The sequence below is a fragment of the Pelophylax lessonae genome (assembly GCF_965119305.1).
Source record: "Pelophylax lessonae genome assembly, chromosome: 12".
Taxonomy (NCBI): Eukaryota; Metazoa; Chordata; class Amphibia; order Anura; family Ranidae; genus Pelophylax; species Pelophylax lessonae.
In genome coordinates, this window is record NC_138779.1 from 174054508 (window position 1) to 174076193 (window position 21686).

The 21686-nt window shown below is 44.8% G+C and overlaps 1 protein-coding gene across 2 annotated transcripts in view; it reads right to left on the reverse strand.

The window, feature by feature from the left end:
• The window catches only part of AP2A1 (adaptor related protein complex 2 subunit alpha 1), a 136069-nt gene that overhangs the window by 47975 nt on the left and 66408 nt on the right, over nucleotides 1–21686 (reverse strand). For both annotated transcript variants that reach the window (XM_082273796.1, XM_082273795.1), the window contains exons 8-13: nucleotides 20957–21107; nucleotides 20636–20804; nucleotides 15415–15552; nucleotides 8910–9092; nucleotides 8193–8290; nucleotides 6653–6884 (exon numbers count right to left, since the gene is read on the reverse strand). In XM_082273796.1, the coding sequence (XP_082129922.1) occupies nucleotides 6653–6884; nucleotides 8193–8290; nucleotides 8910–9092; nucleotides 15415–15552; nucleotides 20636–20804; nucleotides 20957–21107 (971 nt within the window). The remainder of the gene's footprint in view (nucleotides 1–6652; nucleotides 6885–8192; nucleotides 8291–8909; nucleotides 9093–15414; nucleotides 15553–20635; nucleotides 20805–20956; nucleotides 21108–21686) is intronic.

Genomic DNA, 21686 nt, shown 5'->3' on the forward strand with positions numbered 1-21686 from the left:
CGAAGACCGTACCAATTGCTGAAAATTCAGTGTCCTCCCGATCTCCTGCAGAGTTCGCACCGTAAAGTCCAAGTCGGCTTCTAGAGCCGAGGAAGACACTGCATGCAAGAGCAGATCGTCCAGGTATCCCAGTCCTATGATCCCCTCCCCTGAAAAATATCAATCCCAGGTACATACAGGAAGGAATCGAATCATTGGAAAAAAGGAAAGATATAATCATCCGGCCTGTGGATAAAAAATAAAGGGGGGGGGATGGTAATCTTAGAGAAGAATGTCTACCATTCACAACTTTAAGGGATATCCGATAGGGGAACATATTCCCCATTAGAGGGTAATCCCGCTTTAAGATATAGAAAGGGCCTCACTAACCTAGTGGAATACGGATACCACAAAAAACTAAACTAAAAAAGAAAAGATATTTGGTTTCAATTTTAAGTAGACTACCCACTATATACACACTACCAAAAGTACACAAGGACCCGGTTTATCCTCCTGCTAGACCGGTAGTGAACAGTATAGGTTCAGTGTCAGCCAGAGTTGGCCAATATCTACATACAATTCTACAGACAAGGCTTATTTAAAGCGGTTGTATCCTCACTGCAACCAGATAGGGCATGCAGCTAGGAGGTATCCTACACTGGGACCCCTCCAGACTACCAGGGCAGGACACACTATCCCAGGACCCTTACACAGTGGGGATACCAGGGGAGACCCCAGGGGTCTCTGCTGCATCCTCTGCCCTGGGACCCCCCACCAGACTCCAGGTGGAGACAGGGGGAAAAGGGAGTGGGATGAAGCCCAGCTCACAGAGCGATTTTAGGATGGGAGGATGTCATCCAGGGTGGCCCAAAACAGGTGATCGCCTTGAAAGGGCAGATCAATGAGGGCTTTCTTCTTAGAGGCTTGGTCTGCACCTGGCGTTCAACAGCCAAGCCGTCAAAGCAAGAGACTGTAAAGCAGGATGGAAGATCGGTCCTTGGGACAGCAAATCCTCTCTAAGAGGAAGCTTCCAAAAATTGACAGCGAACAGCCACTCTAGATTGGCATAGCAGGCCCAGGGAGGCCAGTCTAGTGCCACTAGGATGACCAGAATCCCTTCTGCCTCGATCCTGCGTAGGAGTCTGGGAAGAAGATTGAGAGGAGGGAATGCGTAGATCTGACTATACTAACCCACAGGGTCACCAGCGCGTCTGTGGCATCTGCCAGAGGATCCCTTGACCGAGCCACAAACCTCTGCACCTTTCTGTTGAGCCGAGACGCCAATAGATCCACCTCGGGGGTGCCCCACCAGAGACACAGCTGATGAAACCACTCAGGATGAAGAGACTAGTCCCTTTGGTCCAATGCCTGCCGACGGAGGTAAGCCGCCTGCCAGTTTTCCACCCCGTGAATGTGTATGACGGAGAGGGCTGGAACTAACCATTCTGCCCACCTTAGAATGCCGGCTACCTCCAGAGCCACCAGGGCACTTCTTGTGCCCCCTTGGTGATTGACATAAGCCATGGCATTGTCCAACTGAATGAGCACTAGGCATCCCTGAAGACGATCTGTCCAATGATCCAGACACAATCTCTTGGAGTTCCAGGACATTGATTGGTAGTCTGGACTCTTCCAGCGTCCAGATCCCCTGAGCATAATGCTTGCCAAGAATGCCTCCCCAGCCAGACAAGCTGGCATCCGTGGTGACCACTTTCCAATACAAGGGGACACAGGAGTTTCCCAGCTGAAGCGCCGGAGAGTGAAGCCACCAAATCAGGGACTCCTTTGCACCTCGACTCAGCCAGCTCTGATTGTCCAGAGACTGCGGAGTCTTGTTCCATTTGGTCAGAATCTCCCTTTGCAGGGACCTCGTATGGAATTGTGCAGATTGAACCGCCTCGAAGGTAGATACCATCAGGCCCAGCACCTGCATGCAAGTCCGGAGGGATGACCATTTGTTGGACAGTAGGAGGCGACTTGCAGCCTGCAATTTCTGAAGTTTGTCCAGAGGAGGAGAACTCTGGATACAGCTGAGTCCAGAGTCAGGCGCAAATATAGTCCAGCTTCGTGGACCAAACCAGGACAGACTTCTGAAAATTCAGAATCCAGTCGAACTCCAGCAGAGTTCGTATTGTGATCTCCAGGTTTTCCACCAAAACAGAGGGAGAAGACTCCACTCGCAGAGGGAGAAGACTCCGCTCGCAGAAGGAGATCATCCAAGTAGCCCAGTACCGGGATCCCCCGTTGGGGTAGCAGGGCTAGCACCGGAGCCAACCCTTTTGTGAAGACCCGAGGAGCGGAGGCGAGACCAAAGGGTAACACCACAAACTTTTAATGCTCCAACAGCAAAACGGAGAAAACGCTGGTGACTAGCACATATTGGAATGTGAAGATAGGCATCCTTGATATCTATAGAGGTGAGGAAATCCCCCTGATGCAGGGATGCCACCACCATTCGAATGGACTCCATTCTGAACTTCCGTACCCACACAAAGCAGTTTAGGGCCTTGAGGTCCAGGATTGCCTTTGCCTTCCTTCCTGGTGACTGAACAGGTTTGAGTAAAAACCCTGAAACCTTCCAAAGTCGGAACCGGGACAATCAACCCTTAAAGGAAGAGGTCTTGTACTGCCCCAAACAGACCCTGTAACCAGAGGGCCCCGCAGCCTTAGAGAGGGGATCAGTTGGGGAAAACGTGCTCCAAAGACTCCATGAGTCACCAGGGGGACCCCACAAACAAGTGTAACACACTCCTAAGGGACAACCCCCACCGTGCTGACAGCACCAACAGGTTGCCAAGCACAAGGGCACAGAGGGATCCTCAGCAGAGAGGGAGAGGACCCCACCAGACTCACCACCCACCAACACAGGCACCTGCAATCACCAGGAGAATCTGCACTACACGTGCGGTGATCAGGAAGCTAAATGATTCAGAAGTCAGCATCAGGGGATAAGGAGGGGCTCCCAACGCCGAAATCACTGCCCACGGAGCTCCACTGTCATGACCGCTGCAATCTGCAATGCAAACCACATAATGGCCCCCGGACTACACAAACATGGCCGTGTATCGGCATACACAAGGCTACAACAAAACAAAACGGCGGCGCCACAAGGCATACAGGGACCCAGAAAATCAGGAGACCGGGCCTCAGGAAAGATCCAGGAAGGACAGGGGGCCCTGGCAGGAGCCCCCAGCAGGTACAACCCCCCACCAGTTGATCGTCGGGTCACCGGCAGCGCACCCCCCTGCCCCCATCGTCAGTTAGCGCCCTGCCCCCACCCCAGGAAAAGTGTCAGACCACCCCAAAAAAAATACATCCCCCAGCGTATGTGAAGGGGGGGCAGGATGGGGAACTTGGCAAAGGGGGTGGTGGGGGCTCCGACTGTTCCGAGGAGGGCCCACCTCCACCCCAAACCCTCCTGGGGTAGAGGGGAGACAGCTACTCGCATACCAGGAACCAGGTGGGCACCGCTCCAGACACATCCTTCTCTCCATCGAAGTGGGGGGCTGTAGGCAAGGAGGAACGCTGTGACTCAGGCCAAAGGCCAGGTCGTATGCAAGATGGCTCATAGGGCTAGCCCCCATCCAGTGGGGCTAAGTCGCGGTTGATCTAGCGCGAAGTTGAGGCCTGTACGCGCTCGCTGGCAGTTGATGGTAGATCCCACAGGAAAAATCCAGGAGGAAAAAAATTCCTATCTAAAAAATTTTGCCAGGACCAAAGATCCCAGCAAGGAACTAGGTCCTTATTCCTGACTAGGCAGAAAATAAAAAGAACTGTGCGACTATAGCAGGAAGAGGGAGTATACCCCCAGGGACTGCCCAAGGGTGTAGCCAGAAGTTTTTTTTGCCTAGTGTCCTTCTCCTATAGGTGGGCAGCATAACCCAATGGTCAAGAATGACAGGAGCTGTGTTCATTCAGGGACACAGCTGGTGTCCTTCAGCCAGGAGGGGTGACCTTCTTGGGAGACAAGACACTATTTTGGAGGGACTTCTTACCTTCAGGACTCAGAGTCAGGACAGCTACAAGAGTCCAGAGAGGCTGAGAAAGCTTAGCATCCTATGGAGCCACCCTGCATGCAGGAGCTAGATTTGTATCTCACTACACTGTGTACACCAATAGAAACACACAGCCCCTTAGCAGAGGTTAACAAAGCACTCTACTGCACCTTTGGCCTTCTCCAAGCTACACTGTCCATTATTCCTGTGAAGGCCAGAAGTTCAGGGAAGCAACACTGAGTAAGTCGAAGCCAGCAGCATTGAAATAAGTCCGCTCGGAGGAAACGCGTCAAAGAGGAGGCGTGCCATCACTAACCAATCCGCGGACCGCGCTGCAGGCGGCCACAGACCACCAGGGTTCCAGCTTAGTGTATTTTTTCTCCCTAAATGTAAGTGCAATCTTGATTTTATGCAATAAAGTTTTAAGGATAATGCACTATTGGTCCCCCCTTCTTTATTTTGGGGAATACCTGTGACCAGGAGACGGAGCTTTACTTCCACGGGACAACAGGAAGCTATACATTTGGGGGAACGTCCATAATACATGCTGCTGATGGTGAGAGAGATACCCAGAGGTTACCTATACACCTTTATTCTAATTCCATCTGGTAAGAGGCTATTTACTCTTGACCATACACGAGGTGGGAAGAGCTGGTATATCTACATCACTTTACCTATGTTTTTTGGAAAAGCTTAATGCACCTTATTTTCACCCGTCTGGTAAGGGGAACACCTGCACGTTTTAAAGCAAAGTATTTCTTGTTATAAGTTCACCTGTTGTAAATTGGGATCTTCACTCAAGCACTAATTATTGCACTAAAAGGACTTTTATGGACCTTTTGTTGTTAAAGATCCCATCCTATTTTTTGTTGATTGGTATACACCTATCTACACATTCTGTTTAAAGTTTATATACTTTATTTATTTAGCGCACTATTAATTTATTCATTCAGGAGCTGTGTTCATCAATGAACAAAAGAGAAATGGCCGCCATGTCATCGGACTTCTCCAACATGATCTTCCCTGCACCCTCTGCAAGGGGACCCCCCTGAAGGTACTATACTCCACAGATAGGCACACATTAGGGGAGACTACGCTGCACACTCTGCACTGGGAACCTCCTGCACTACACCAACAATGTAACCAGTTAAGGCATGCACCTAGGGGTCCCCTACACTGGGATCACTCCAGACTACCAGGGCAGGACACACACTATTCCTTTACAGAGTGGGGATAGCGGGCGAGAACCCAGAGGTTTCTGCTGCATCCACTGCCCTGGGATCCCCACCAGACATGGGGGAAAGGGAGTAGGGGAAGTCCAGCTCACTGAGGGATTTTAGGATGGTAGGAGGGAACCTGCAGGCAGGTCCGACCGTCTCTGTAGGTTACCCGTGTCCACCCCAAAAAAACGCCAAAAGGGGAGAGGGGGACTGTACATACCCTTCCATGGTGCGGGTAAAGCTCCAGACAGAATCCTCGTCACGAAGTAAGGGAGCTGCCGGCCAAGGGACCGATGCAACTCAGACCTACGCCTGCCTGGTCATATGCAACCCTGCGAGACGTTTAACTCGTGGGCCAGCTTATGTCCGTGAGGCTATGTCATGGCTTAACTAGCGTGTAGCTGCAGTCTGCATGTGCTCGCTGGCGGGGGGGCACTGGATCTAGATTATCCAGCCTGGCAGTTGACTGTAGATCTCCCAAGGGAAAAGACAAAAAATATGCAAGGAAGGAGAAAAAAAAATTGGTAGGACCAGAGATCCCATCAGGGAGCCTAGGTCCTTACTCCTGACTAGACAGATTAAAACTGATTACCTAGAGCAGAGAAGGGGGTATATATCAGCTAAGGACGGCCCATGGGCATAGCCAGGTGTTTTTTATTCTGCCTAGTAATACTCCTGGAGGAGGCAATGTAACCCAGTAGTTATGACCTTTGAAGCGCTGTGTCCATAGATGAACGAAAGAGAAAAGAAAACTCCTCCTATAAGCTTTACCAATGCTCTGCTGGACAAGGATAGAAGGCACAAGGCTGTTATATACTGCTGACGCGAAGAGGTATTTAGCAGTTTAGAATTACTAAAATTATTGCATTTCCATGTTCTGTGTACTGTGGGAAACCAGATATAGTGAATGCAGGGCCCTGGGTTTAGCATCACTTTAAATGGATTAATTCAGTTGGTCTAGTACAAATGATGGGTTAAATACAGTACACAACAAATATTAATTTCCTCAATAAATAAATCAGCCCTAAAAGGTGATGAAAAAGTGAAACCATCTTTACAGTAGAAGTAGGATTTCTGGTCATACCATTTTCGGACTAAATAGATTGCACCATAAGCTTTCAAGACACACCGGCCAGTTCAAGCATTATGAAAGGACACTACCATTAAAATTGGGTGTCGTGTCCCTATAAGAGTAAACACGGGTGGAGAGATCCCCCGCTGAGCAGGCGGATCCGCTTGATGGTGTCCACCCCATCTGAAATTGGCCTAATTCTAAATTGACCTGAAAGTAGTATGATGCACAAGTAGTGACGGTAACCCCTTTTTCTCAACAGAAAAATAAAAGACCGATACGGAAAGAAAAAAAATAAATAAAAATCTCTGCAAGTAGTAAGCATTTCCAATTGTATTGGGGAATTTATGGCCACCCGTACATATTAAAAAAATAATAATTCTTACAAGGACATCAGTGCTTGCAATAGAGCTGAGTTTCAGGTACTCTACTGCTCTCTGCTGGAGCTCCACATCGGCATTTCTGATTTGACTATCTGAACGCAGCACATCTTGGATAGTGGGTTTGGTTTCAGGGAATAAGTTGATGAACTTGATGTAGGTGGAGAGGAGAAGAGCTCGAGTTGACACGCTGCACAAGTGAAACTTCGAATGCAGTAGGTTGAACTGTACCAGTGGGCTGAGGGGAAAGCAGAAGTTTCAAGTCAATGCTTTTTCTTTCCATAAACCATAGAGTACACATTGAGGTTACAAACAGTGAAGGATAAAAAGTAGCTGTTGCTCTCAGGAAATTATCAGGTGTTAACTTCCAGGTTTTTTCCTTTAGCCGTTTGGCCGGCAAACAAGAAAATTTACAGCGGAACTTTAAAAAATCTGTTTAAAGTCTTGAATAGAGTGGGGAAGTTTTACAAGATTTGCAAAGTTTTTATTTCAGTCCTCGAGATTCTCATTCCAGTGGTCTTTACCCTTCCCCACTCAGTCCACAACTTTAAAGGTTTTTCTGGATTTCAAGTTTAAAGCACTTGTAAAAAAGGTTAAATTATTTTCTCTAAAATACCAAAACTTGCTATATTTAATTGTCCCAATAGTTTTGCACAGAGCAGCCCCAATTTTTCTGGGGTCCCCTGCTGGCACTCTATGAGTGCCCCCATACCAAGCCACTCATGCGGGCTAAATTCTAAGCCACACTGTGTGCATCTATAGACACATACAGTGCGGTTTGGCTCTGACCCCCACTCTCATGATTTCATTGACAGCAATTAAAAGCCACCGGTAAGAAGAGGGAAGAGAGAAGCAGCATTGCTGCAGACAGGCACAGTGATGGATGGGGATCAGGCCAAGTAAATATTTCAGGGTGCTGGGGGGAGTGGACATAGCAAGGCAGAGAATGTATTAGAGCCGGTTCACACTAGTGCGGCTGCGGCGATCGCATGTAATATCGGAGCGCACTGCTCCTTCATTACATGCGATCGGCTGTGCGGTGCGAGTTTAGCCATACACTTTGTATGGCTAAATTCGCACTGCACCCGCAGCAAAGTCGCACATGACCCTTTTTTTTTAGCCGCATCAGGATCGGATCGCACAGTGGTTCACACTTGTGCGATCCATCCTTTGTGAACTGTAAAGATCGCACTGCGATATGCGATCAAACTGGGGGTGTCGTTAACATTTCATTGGCACCCCCAGCATATCGCATATGGCAGTGTGAACTGCCAAGGGTGCGTTTGCGATGCGGGAACAGGCTGCGAATTCGCAGCCTTCCCGCATCGCATAAGTGTGAACCGGCACTTAAGGTAAAAAACCTTTTACCTTTACAAACACTTTAAAGTTCTGCTGTGATCCTAGAAAGTAGAAGACCCAAGGAACCGGTTAAAAACAAAAAAAAAAAAAAAAAAAAAACATTCAAGTCGCACGCAACCTTCCATGCCAAACTGACTGTTTAAATATATGGAGACACAAAATTGACTGTTTTGTCACCTATGATTACCTGGACCTAGGATCTCCTGCAATAAGATTACCAAATTCTCCAAGGATATATCCTCCTACTTTTACCATGTTCTCATGGCAGGCAGGAGCCTGAAGTGCCTGGAAGAGATAAAAAAAAAAAAATGAATTAGTGTTCTGCTTACCAAGTTACATAAATCACTTACAAAGAATCAGCAATTCAAACTTTTTTTTTTTTTCTTTTTAAAGGATTTAAAAAGGGACAACTCCACAGTAAAGCCGTCTATAGATCGAGCAAACTTCTTTCCTGCAATGGGTTGCAGGAAACACAAATGCTAGATTCCCCCATCAACACAGTCAGTGTTGATGGGGGAATCCCTCCTGTTGAGCCACAGTGTTCTCTTGGGGGGGGTATGGGGAATGCCACGCCCGCCGGGAGAACACCGTGATTAAAAGCCACTTAAAATCTCCTGAAAAATCTGACAGGCTGGTTGTACCCAAAGTTGATCGATCAACTTGGGTACATTGGGCCTGCCCATACATGGTTAGAACTGTCTAATACTCTGCTCCATACTGTTTTATACATATACAGCTAAATCAGGGAAGAAGCCACTTCATTCACCAATATAGCTTATAGAAGATAGAGCAACCAGAGAAACAGAGCAACCACTAAAATGCAGGGGGAACATACAAATTTGCAGATTGTGCTTTAGTGGGAACAGAAATAGGAGAAGGACAGTGTAAGAGCTGCAGCTTTTACCTCAAAAACGGTTTTGGCAGCATAGCCTTGCACATCATCCCGGTTAATAACAATCTGGATAACACGATACCAGACTTCCTCACTGACATAATCTCCAGCAATGCGGATCAAGTTCAGGATAGTGTCCACGTACCAGCTGTAATCCACTGCATACTTCTCAGCTAAAATGGCCACTTTAAGGACCTGTTTTCAAATGAGACAGATGGGAAAAAAAAAGCATGTAAAATTCAGTCACCAGATTAATTATACCAAACATTGAACTCTGCTTGTCTCATCTTAAGACCTGTTGATGTTGTGGTTCAGTCTGTGTTTCCATACAGGACGAACGTCTAACATTATGACGAAGACTAAAGCCCCGTGCACACGTACTGATCGTCGGCCGAAACGATCGGCCGTCTTTTGTCCAGGGCTGTCGTGTCGGCTGAAAACTGCAAAAGACTGCACACGAATTTTGTCAACAACAACAGCCGACTGCAGAAGTGAGGTCATGTGATGGTTAACTTTCCTTGTCTTTTTTCTTTTCTGAGCATGCCCAGTCTTGCTAATCTGCTGTCTGTCGGCCAAAATCTGTACTGACTGGCGAACAATCGGCCGTTCTGGTGACGGCCAACAAAAATTTTAAAGCCTGCACGACGGATTCTGTTCGGCCGAAAATGCGATGTCGGCTGTCTGAAGCATCATACTAACAAGCCTACAATCGGCCGAACGGCTGTCGGCCGAATATTTACGGCCTACAATCGGTACGTGTGTACGGGGCTTTAGAAAGAATAAGTGGTGAATCAAAAAAAAAGGGGGGTTGTGAAGGCGCCTGGTTTCTAATGTATATTGACACTTAAAGAAAGTGATCTGCTGCCTCTTTTAAATGTGTGTGCACAATTTAAAACAAATGATAAAGAGATGAAGGGGCGCTGATACATACAGTGTCGCAAATTAAAAAATAGTAAATATTCCAACAGTGTGTAATCAATACTTTTTAAAATATACAGGGAAAACAATAAATATGTGTTCAGTGCTCAGAAATATCATTTTTGTACAATGCTTAAAGAGGAAGTAAAGTCCCTAAAAAAAACGAGAAAAAAAAGCCCTGTAAAGAGAAAGGCATAATGAGCTAGTATGCATCGCATACTAGCTCATTATGAAGTACTTACCTTAAAACGAAGCCCCCGCCGTGCCGCCCGCTCAGCGACAGGACGGCCGATATGTCCGGCCCTCCTGCTTCCGGGTTCGCGTCCTCCGGCCATCTGATTGGCCGGAGGCACGATTACGGCACTGAGCTCTGAAGGAACGGCACGGGTGGCCGTTCCTTCAGAGCGCATGCGCCGATGACGTAATCGGCAGTATGCACTCTAAATATCTCCTAAACGGTGCAAGTTTGGGAGATATTTATAGCACCTATAGGTAAGCCTTAATATAGGCTTACCTATAGGCAAAAGTTTGTGAGGTGGGTTTACAACCTCTTTAAACCAGGCATAAGTACACCCTGTACCAATAAATATGCCCGATTAATAGAAATATAGGTGCTGAAGTGGTAAATAAAGCCAAACAATTCAGTACAGTAAAAATTACAATAAAAATTATAAATAATAAAACAAATTAGACGTGTGCCGTACCAGGTCCAGAGTGCCTGGTCATATGATTATAGTGCTGAAGTGATGGACTGAATCCAAACAAATGTGAATTAATAAGCACTAGTGATATTATTATCTATCAGTGCTGCATAGGATACCACTAAGTGCGGCACTGATAGATACGAATATCACTAGTGCATATTAATTCACATTTGTTTGGATTCAGTCAGTCAATCACTTCAGCACTATAATCATATAAAAATACAAAATATTGCGCTAGAATATAATGTGTGTAGATCAAAAGCAAAATAGGTATGAACATGAGCTGCTAGCACAACATCCCATTGGCAAGGAACAATACAACATAAAAAATATATATAGCAGCGCTCAGAGATGTGACATTAAGTCCTCCAGTGAAATATGATGAACACTGTAGGGAATATTCAGTAGATCCACCACCAGAACGAGCCAAAAAAAAAGCAGCCTCTCACCAGATGTAGGTAATAAAACGGCCGTCAAAACGAGATGGTTAATGTTATGGGTAGGCTTGTGACGGTATCAGATTTTCATGCTGCGATTAATTGATTAAGGTTTTGCCACGGTATACGGTATTATCACGGTATTCTATTAAATTTAAATTATTACATTTCTACCTCACTTGAATTTCATTGCTGAATTTAGGGGCTTTGGTTCACTTATGCACATTATTATATAGTCAGTCAGTACAGACTCTGTGAACCAGGCCTAAAATAGGTCATCAAGCAGTGTCTGGCCTAACTGGTGATAACTGGTCCTGGCGCTCGGCTCTGATCCGATGGCCTGGTCATTAAGAGGGCAAATCCTTGTGGTCAAGAAGTGGTTAAACCTGAAGGAGGTGTTATTTATAAATTACTTTACTATTGCTTTAGGCCTGGTTCACATGTATGCGGGTTGGTGGTTCACTTACTACCCTTTAAGTCCCTGAGGGGTCTTCTCCGCACATTTGTGCATATGTACATACTAGCACCTTATGGCATAAAGCTCCTGGGAGGGGAGGGGGGGGGGGGGGGGGGGGACGACATTTATTTTTAAAATTTAGCAGCGTTTACTCCACATCTGGAGTATGCTGTCCAGTTCTGGGCACCGGTCCTCAGGAAGGATGTGCTGGAACTGGAGAAAGTCCAGAGAAGGGCAACAAAAATAATTAGGGGAATGGAGGACATCAGCTATGAGGAAAGACTACAAGCACTGAACCTTTTCTCTCTGGAGAAAAGACGATTGAGGGGGGATATGATATCAATGTACAAATACTGTACTGGTGACCCGAGCATAAGGAACAAACTATTCAGAGAAAGGAGATACAATAAAACACGTGGCCACTCACTAAAACTTGAGGAAAGGCGGTTCAACCTTAAAGTGCGTAAGGGGTTCTTCACTGTAAGAACGGTAAGGATGTGGAATTCTCTTCCACAAGCAGTCGTATCAGCAGGGAGCATTGATAGTTTCAAAAAACTATTAGATGGACACCTTAAAGACCACAACATACAGGGGTATACAATGTACGGTTAAAAGCAAACACACACACACGCATCATAGGTTGAACTGGATGGACTGATGTCTTTTTTCAACCTCACTAACTATGTAACTATGTAACTATGTAACATGTATGCGGGTTGGCGGTTCACATGTATGCGGGTTGGCGGCCCACATTTGCACAGGCATAGCAGCCCATTGATTTGAACGGGCTGCTATGCCCTCATTTTCCGCAGAAAAAAGGTGCATACAGCATTTTTTTAAAATTCAGTGGCCTTGAAATCCATCCTGCTTTTGCACCATGCGACTAACCTGCAGTTCCTGCTCTGGCAAGCTTTCTGCATTTTTTGTATACATGGGCACGGCATTTAAAAACAGTTTGCGTGTGCAGCAACGGCAGGTAAGTCGCATGGTGCAAAAGAAGGAAGGATTTCATGGCCACTGCATTTTTTTAAATTCTGCATGCACCTTTTTTCAGCTGAAAACGCAGGCATAGCAGCTCAAGCCCATTCACATCAATGGGCTGCTATGCCTGTGCAAATGTGGGCCCCCAACCCACATACATGTGAACCACCAACCCGCATACATGTGAACCAGGCCTAAAGCAATAGTAAAGTCATTAATAGATAAAAACACCGGTCCTCCTGCAGGTTTAACCACTTCTAGATCGCAAGGATTTGCCCCTTTAAAGACCAGGCCATCGGATCAGAGCGCCAGGACCAGTCATCACCAGGTAGCCCAGACACTGCTTGATGGCTATATAATAATGTAATGTAGGCTGCTATGCGTGTGTGTATATGTATATGTATATATATATATATATATATATATATATATATATATATATATATATATATATATATATAATTTATTAGAGCTGCACGATTCTGGCCAAAATGAGAATCACGATTTTTTAGCTTGGAATAAATATCACGATTCTCTGTGTAACAAAAAAAAAATTGGGATAACTTTACTGTTTTTTTTTTTTTTTTTATTCATTAAAGTCTATTAATTGCGTTTGAAAGACTGCTGCGCAAATACAGTGTGACATAAAATATTACAACAATCGCCATTTTTTTCTGTAGGGTCTCTGCTAAAAAAATATATAAAATGTTTGGGGGTTCTAAGTACTTTTCTAGCAAAAAAAAAAAATGATTTTAACTTGCAAGCAACAAGTGTCAGAAAAAGATCCAGTCTTTAAGAGGTTAAACTTCCTTTCTCCCTGGCAGAGGGAAGGAAAAGATACAATGTAATCATTTTTGTTTATAGTTAGGCGTTAGCTGTGTGAGTGAATGAGTCATCCAGCTCACTGAAATGTATCAATTCACAAGTCAGACCCAGGAGCAGAGAAACTTGGTATTTTAAAAATGCCACAATAACAATACTGTGGCTATGCAATACCGCGATATATCGAATTACCGAAAACCGGCATATGTCTAGTTATGGGTCAACGAATCTGGCGATGAGGATCCCACTGACTCCGATAGTGTAATGTGTTTGTAAAAAAATATAAAAAGTAATCGCCCCTGATGATGTTAACTATAACGAAACAGGTTGGGAGGAAGTTAGCTGCTTGATGCAAGTGCCATACACTATTGGAGGTTGGCCATCTTGTCGGTTGGAAACAAGTTCATGCCATATTGTGATATGCTCATGTTTTAAAGGGAAAGCGTGAGTACCCTGTCTGCTTTTTAAATATTATTTAATAAATTCATGTGTGATGTTTGAGCAATGATCGCTTCCTTATATTTTTTTGGAATATTTGTAACGTAAATGGTTGATAGCCCTGGATCCATTGACCTGACCACAGCAGCACATATGCCTTGATGTCTGTTTAAATATATACTTCTGGTAAGAGGCTGTGTGTTTGGCTTTCCTTGGTGGTGGACCTTACTATCCTTGTCTCACAGTGTTTGCCATATATCACTGAGGAATCCCTCTATGCCCTATACATCATCTTTTGTTCTTACTATAATCATATGACCAGGCACGCTGGACCTGGTACGGCACACGTCAAATTTGTTTTATTATTTATCATTTTTATTGTAATTTTTACTGTACTGAATTGTTTGGCTTTATTTACCACTTCAGCACGTATATTTCTATTAAATCTGGCATATTTATTGGTACTTATGCCCGGTTTAAGCACTGTACACAAATAATATTTCTGAGCACTGAACACAAATAAATTTATTGTTTTCACCGTATATTTTAAAAAGTATTGATTACACACTGTTGGAATATTTACTATTTTAATTTGAGACACTGTATGTATCAGCGCCCCTTCATCTCTTTATCATTTAAGAAAGAATAAGGTTACACTCAGGAAAAAGAGCTATGGCAAATTCTGAATGCTCTACTCAGGTAATACCACCCAGCTAGTCCTAAAAAGCTTTAGGTTGCCCTGTGTGAAATAAAACTCTGAAGGACTAACAAGCAGAACCTTCAAATCCAATTGGTCCTTTACTAGATTTGTTAGCTAGTGAAGACTCTTCTGCGCACCCCAGAATGCATGCTTCATTTTGTTACTAAAAGCTTAACTTCCTTGACTTTGCATATAACCAACACCCCAAGATTGCAGCCCTGCATTGTTTTTCACTTGTCCAATGAGATTGCCTTACAATGGTGTTCTTATGAAACTGGCTGGCTACCGCACATATTTCGTTTAGGTGCAAGTCGTTAGTGCAAAGTAAAGCCAAGACCAGATGAGAGGAAGAATGTAGGATTTGCAGTCAACCAAAATGCCCACATTTCTAAAATATAAAGGAGGTAAAGTGAAATTATTCTGTGCTCGTATTATCAAAGATCTGATTATGAGAAGGAGAAAGTCTTTAAATATTGTATGTAAGCCCTAACTATGAACGTCTCTTATTTGCTACCCTTTGGTCTGTACTACTGGAAACATGCTGCTTTGATTTGTTTCACAAAAATAAAGTAATTTTCAGAAATTCAAAACTTTCCTGTGCAAACTTCTTATTTATCTCATGGAGGCTATTAAGCCCTCTCAGTTTTTATCATTGACTACAGAATAATTAGTTGTAAAGATGTCAGAATTGGAGTGGTTAAGTAGTTTAGCTAGAAATGAAGTGTGCAGGGCTGATACCACTCAGACCACACGAAAAAAAAGCTGAGTCTTCCAAGTTCATAACAAGGATTAGGAGCCAAGTACATATCCAACATATGAACAGGCGTTTTTCAGTACTTGCAGAGTCTTTAAAGAATTTAGGTAGAAGGTGCATTTTTTTGCCTCAAAAAATCCTTAAAATTCCCCTGCACAACTGATGAAGATAAAAATGACACAAAACCACCACATGATAAACACGACTATTACTGTAGCAAAAACTTTCATAAGCAAATAGATATAAAGTATAGGCCACACTGCACTAAGTGAAGCAGTCTGATTGCAAAGAACCGAACCCACTTACAATTTCCTCACGAATGGAGTAGTCTGCCGTTTCCAGGTAGCTCAGCATTTCGGATACAATCTGCTTAGCATTTGTACGATCACACATTGCATACAGGAGATCAGCAGCTCGCTGCCTTACACTTACATCCCTCTCTGTCTACAGAAAAAAAAGATAAAAATAGTATCAGCAAATTTAGAGAATGCAAAACAAAGCAACATCTTTTTGATTTCCCAATTAAAAAAGTTCACTTTAACAAAAAAATAAGAAATACACATTTTTATGCAAGTAAAAAAATGTGCATTTACTTTTTTTTTTTTTTTTTTAGTAGCCCCCACAACATTGCACCCATGATCAGCAGATTATGGGTGCAATGCCATGCTCTTCTCAGTGTAGCCATCTGCCCATACCTCCGATAGGGGAAGGCAGGCAGTTACTTCAGTCCAGGAAGACCAACAATAAGCTATGAAGATGCTTACCAGCGCCCCTGTAGTTAATGGAGAACTATGAGCCATCAGCCGCAAAGGCTGTCAGTAGTTTTCAAAAAATGAAACGGGCTGCAGTGAAATTAATGTAATTTACGGAAGTAGACATGGTGCACTACTGGGTATTCCTGCAATGCGATAGTGAGAACAGGACAAAGCAAAATTCAACTCCCAATTTTGAAAAAACATTGGCAAGCAGGGTTATTATAACTACTGGTGTCCTGGTCATAAATGCTTCTCCTGGCCTGCGCAGCTCAGAGTAAATTTACAGCCGCGTTTTGTACAATGATGTTATGTGGTAGACTGACGTTACTGTAGCCAGGCCATTCAAGTGGCCAAACAGGGCAAACTTGGAAGACTAAGCAAAGATGGAAGTGCCCGGGACCAGCAGAAGCCACAGTGCTGGAGGGCTTCATTTTCAATGGCAAGTCTGCGATAATGTGCTAATATGCATTGCATACCAACACATTATGCCATAAACTACCAGGTGGCCCGTAAAAAAAAAAAAAAAAAAAAAAGATTTTTGTCTTACTGTAAAATCATTTTCTTTGAGGTCCACTGACAGACGCAGCTTCAATTCTTCAGACCAGTGGACTTATATGCTGCTCTCTTCTGGAGTAGGACTAGGCGGAAACAGGGGTCGGCAAGGTCCGTGAGCAGTCCTTGCCGGGTCCGCCACGCCGCCACTGACTTTTTCACTGGAGTCTCACTGCAGGCTCTGCGACTCCCTGAAATGTCAGTTACCGACATTCTTTCACTGAAAAAAAAACAGTCTATAGCTGCTCCGCCTCTCCACTGCCTCCTCAGCCAATGGGAACACAGTGTACACACCCCCTTTCCCAGCGCGCCTTGTTTAACATCAGAGGAGGAGAGGAGTACACAGCCTGCAGCCTCATAGAAGAAGGTGAGCTGGGGCAGATAAACGATATGTATTCCTGCTGAGGAGGGGGAAGGGGAGAGGCTGTGTTTTCTAGCAGGACTCTTCCTGTCTCTGAGGTGGTTAGATGCATTTCCTGTGTGAGGAGCAGTGCACTGCTTCTAGAGGGAGGATATCCTCTAAACTTCTCCCCCAATCTCTGCTACACCTCCCTATTCATTACCTGCCCACCTCCTCCTCTCCTGTATTACCATATCCAATGTCTGTGAGCTGCTGGAGCACCACAAGTACCAGCATGCCAGGAAATTGGGGCAGCAGCAGTGTGTTCAATCAGGCTGATATTTAGATGGAAAGTGCTGGTGTGTGTGTGTGTATACTGTATGTGTATATACTGTGTGTGTGTATACTGTGTGTATGTGTATATACTGTGTGTGTATGTGTATATACTGTGTGTGTGTGTGTATGTGTATATACTGTGTGTGTATGTGTGTGTGTATATACTGTGTGTGTGTATACTGTGTGTATGTATGTATGTGTGTGTGTATACTGTGTGTATGTATGTATGTGTGTGTGTATACTGTGTGTATGTATGTATGTATGTATGTATGTATGTATGTATGTATGTATGTATGTATGTATGTATGTATGTATGTGTGTGTGTGTATATACTGTGTGTGTATGTATGTATGTGTGTGTGTGTGTGTATATACTGTGTGTATGTATGTGTGTGTATACTGTGTGTGTATGTATGTATGTGTGTGTATATACTGTGTGTATGTATGTGTGTATGTATGTATGTGTGTGTGTATGTATGTGTGTTTGTGTATACTGTGTGTGTGTGTGTGTGTGTGTGTGTGTGTGTGTGTATATATACTGTGTGTTTATGTATGTATATTGTGTGTGTGTATGTGTGTGTATATATATATATATATATATATATATATATATATATATATATATATATATATATATATATATATATATATATATATATATATATATACTGTGTGTGTATATACTTTGTGTGTGTATATACTTTGTGTGTGTGTGTGTGTATGTATGTATATTGTGTGTGTATATACTTTGTGTGTATGTATGTATATTGTGTGTGTATATACTTTGTGTGTATGTATGTATATTGTGTGTGTATATACTTTGTATGTGTATATACAGTGTATGTATGTATGTATACTGTGTGTGATACAGTGTGTGTGTGTGTGTGTGTGTCTGGCAAACTCTAGGGGGATCTATAATGGGATGGGAACCCTGGCCTGCTCTATGTGGGATCTATAATAGGAGGGGGACCCTGGCCTGCTCTAAGGGGGATCTATATGGGGACTGTCACCCTGGCCTACTCTAAGGATGATCTATGAGGGACCTGCCTGCCCTTGCCTGCGCTAAAGGGGGATCTATGGGGGACGGTGGACCTGCCTGCTCTAAAGTGGATGTATACATATGGGGGACCCTCACCCTGGTCTGGCCTGCTCTAAAGGGGATCTATGGGGGACCTATCTGCCCTTTCTTGCTATAAAGGGGGATCTATATGGGGGACCCTCACCATGGCCTGGCCTGCTCTAAAGGGGATATATGGAGGATCTATGGGGGACCTGCCTGCCCTTGACTGGCTCTAAAGGGGAATCTATATGGGGAACCCTCACCCTGGCTTTGCCTGCTCTAAAGCGGGATCTATGAGGGACCTGCCTGCATTAAAGGGGGATCTATATGGGGAACCCTCACCCTGGCTTGGCCTGCTCAAAAGAGGTATTTATGGGGGATCTGCCTGCGCAAAAGGGGGATCTATGGGGGACCTGCCCTGGCCAAAAAATATAAAGTAAGAATTTTGAAAATCTTTTAAACCGTTTATAACAGTATACCACAAGTAGTCTTTATATAAATGTTATTTTAAATGTATTTTTACTTGTAGAACTAGGCCAGAGAGTAGACAGAATGTTTTTTGATGGTTTTAATTTGAAATGTACCTCGGTGTCCTTCACTAAGGTCTGTACTTCGGAAAATGTCCGCCACAGCCTTGGTCCGTGCCTATCCCTGGGCGGAAACCTTTTAGGTTCGGCCCTGGGGCAGTCCAAGAGGGGAAACCATCACTTCCTGATGTAGACACCAGTTTGTAGCCCTGAACAGGCGATCTCCTACAAAGGGGAGATCCGACAGGACCTTCTTGTAAGCCTGGTCTGCAGACCAGTATTTGAGCCAAATCATGCGCCGAAGGATCACCGTTGTTACAGATACCTTGCAGGCTAAGGGAGTCGCATCCAGAGAGGCATCACAGATGAACTGCAACCCCTGGACCAACTGGTCTGCCAGCTCCGCGAGGTTAGGGGGAATCTGTTCCCCTTCCAAATCCTGGCGCAAAAGCTTTGCCAATTCCGTTAAGGTCTGGGAAAAAAAAAAAGTTATGGTAAATACCGGTCTAAGGATGGAACCGGCCATGGTAAAAAGATGTCAGACCAGAGATTCAGCTCTCTTGTCAAAAGGGTCTTTAAAAGACGGAGAGTCCTCCAATGGGAGAAGGGTGGCTTGATTTAACCTGGAGACCTAAGAATACGCCACAGGTGGAACTGTCGGCTTTTTCAAAAGGGACTTTTAAAAGGGATATCTCCTTGCGAAATGCTTAGGCACCCCGACAGTGCTTTGAGGGAAACCCCACTGTTTTGCGACAATTTTGTCACAATAGGCGGGAAAGGGGAATAACTTAGTCGCCTTTGAGGATCTGCAGGTACTGAAATGTACCGGCGTCTCTGAGTCAGCAGCAGCTGCATCCACCAGTTTTAAAGTTTCCTGCACGGATACAATCAGTGCATCCACTAGCGCCTTTTTGTGCGCGGCCGTAGTGGAAGAGGAATCATCCTCACTATCAGAGCTTTTAGGATGTGTGGGCACAGACCCAGTAGGGATACTCGGGTCTGCGGCGACCAGATCAACCTCAGAATCTAAGGAGACAGAGGATGCAGGTGAAGGCGCGGGGGGGGGGGGGGGATTACTTTTTGCCCGTCCTATTTTTCAGTATGATACCTACCTTGGACAATAATGACTCTAGGACCGCCTAGAGTCATAGCAGACAGAGCGGACTGGGACCCGGAGGGCCCCACAACCTCTGAGAGGGGTCAGGTGGTGAAACATGCTCCAGGGACTCCATGGTTAACCCGGGGGCCACACTAGCAAACATAGAAAAGGCACTGTTAAACGACACCAACCGCTGTATATAAGCGGGACCACAAGTCCCAGTGCACCAAGTTGCTGCTATAGCAGAAGGGGGGAGAGCCATTTGTACACACAGGCACTTACCACCACCATTCCGTTACAGACCAGAACGCCAAGCTGCACGCAGTGCGGCGATCAGAGAGAAGGAGAAAAAAAAAACAACAGGAAGTAATACTAGAGGCCCACGGCCGAATCACCTCTCATAGGCTCCAAAAACATGGGCAATGCTTTCTATCAATGGGAAACTATAAGAAAATGGTCGCCAGACTACACAAACACGGCCGCCGACATATACAGCAGCCATCCACGACAAAATGGCCGCTCCCGAGACTGCCAGGAATGGATGGATAGTATGGAGGGGACCTGGCAGGAGCCCCCACCAGGACCATCCCCCCCAAAAAAAACAGATGTACAGCAGCAGGCGGTGCCCTACAAAACATAAGGACTTCGGCTACATCGTGTCTAGGCCCACACAAGCTCTAATTTGGTTAAGGCCTTTTTACAAATCTTAATGCCAGGATGTATTGCTAAACTTCAGTGAAGAAAAGCAAGGTTAATGAAAGTTCGAACACAGTGGTAACCATTCACAATTCATGTATTATCTAGGCAGCCTGGAAAATAGATTTAAAGTGCATCAGTATGCGGATGGATATTTACTTACCTTCAAAGCATTAATGACTGTTTCGATATGTGTTTTTACAGCCTCATGGGAGAATTCTGAGCTGGCCAATGTACACATACTTTCCAGGGCTAAATAGCGCAGATTGGTCTCCCGATGCTGCAGAAACTGGCCCAGCTGGTTACAGGCTCTAACCAGCAAGTTAGGTTCACTAAAAGAAACAAAATAAATGAACCAAATCAGGTAAATATTAAACAAGCAATAATGCAACCATCTACAAAGCCCAATGTTTGGTTACATAAAGGTTTTAGCTCCGACAAGCAGTTCCACTGAAGCCACAAAATCATTTACTATATCACCTACCTGTCATAATGGATAATCAGACTGATGGCTTCAAATAGAATAGCATTTTTTGCATTGGAATGCTGCACCTTCTTGGACTTTGGTGGCTCTTGTGCTTTGTTCAGGATAGTTTCCAGGCACTCCACTAAACGACCCTTCACAGCAGCATCCTCTGGAAACCACAAGAGGTGACTTATTTCAGAGAACTTGGGCTGACAGAATACCTAGACCTCCGTTGCTGTACCAACAGTTGCCTTGATTTGGTGCAATGCCTCAGATCACGCTACTTTGATTTACAGGTTTTGAACAAGTAACACAATCAGAAATCCAGGAATACTAGAGGAGAAAAAACACAGCGCCTCTAAGTGCAGTAGAATGTATGCAGTTTAATAAAAGGTAACAACAGGTACTCACAAATGAAAGTAAAAACAGGGCTTGTAAAACATGATAGTGCTGCTCTGTATGCCCAAGGAAGAACCGGCTGTAAGTGCACGTCTAATGTATCCGGCCAGCGGCTGACGCAAGTGGTGTCCTGCACTAGCTGCTCGGTGTCAGAATGAAGATCGTTGTGAGCTCGGAGTTTGACGTGGCTTCCGGGTCTGGAGCAGAGGAGGCTGTTTTGCGTTCAGAGCACGCATGATCCTTCTTCAGGCCATGCTAGGGGCCACCTTGGGAATGGTATATGTATGCTGGGTCTCAGAAGACCACACCCAGAAATACACCCACCTTATGGAGGGGTCACGTCGGATAA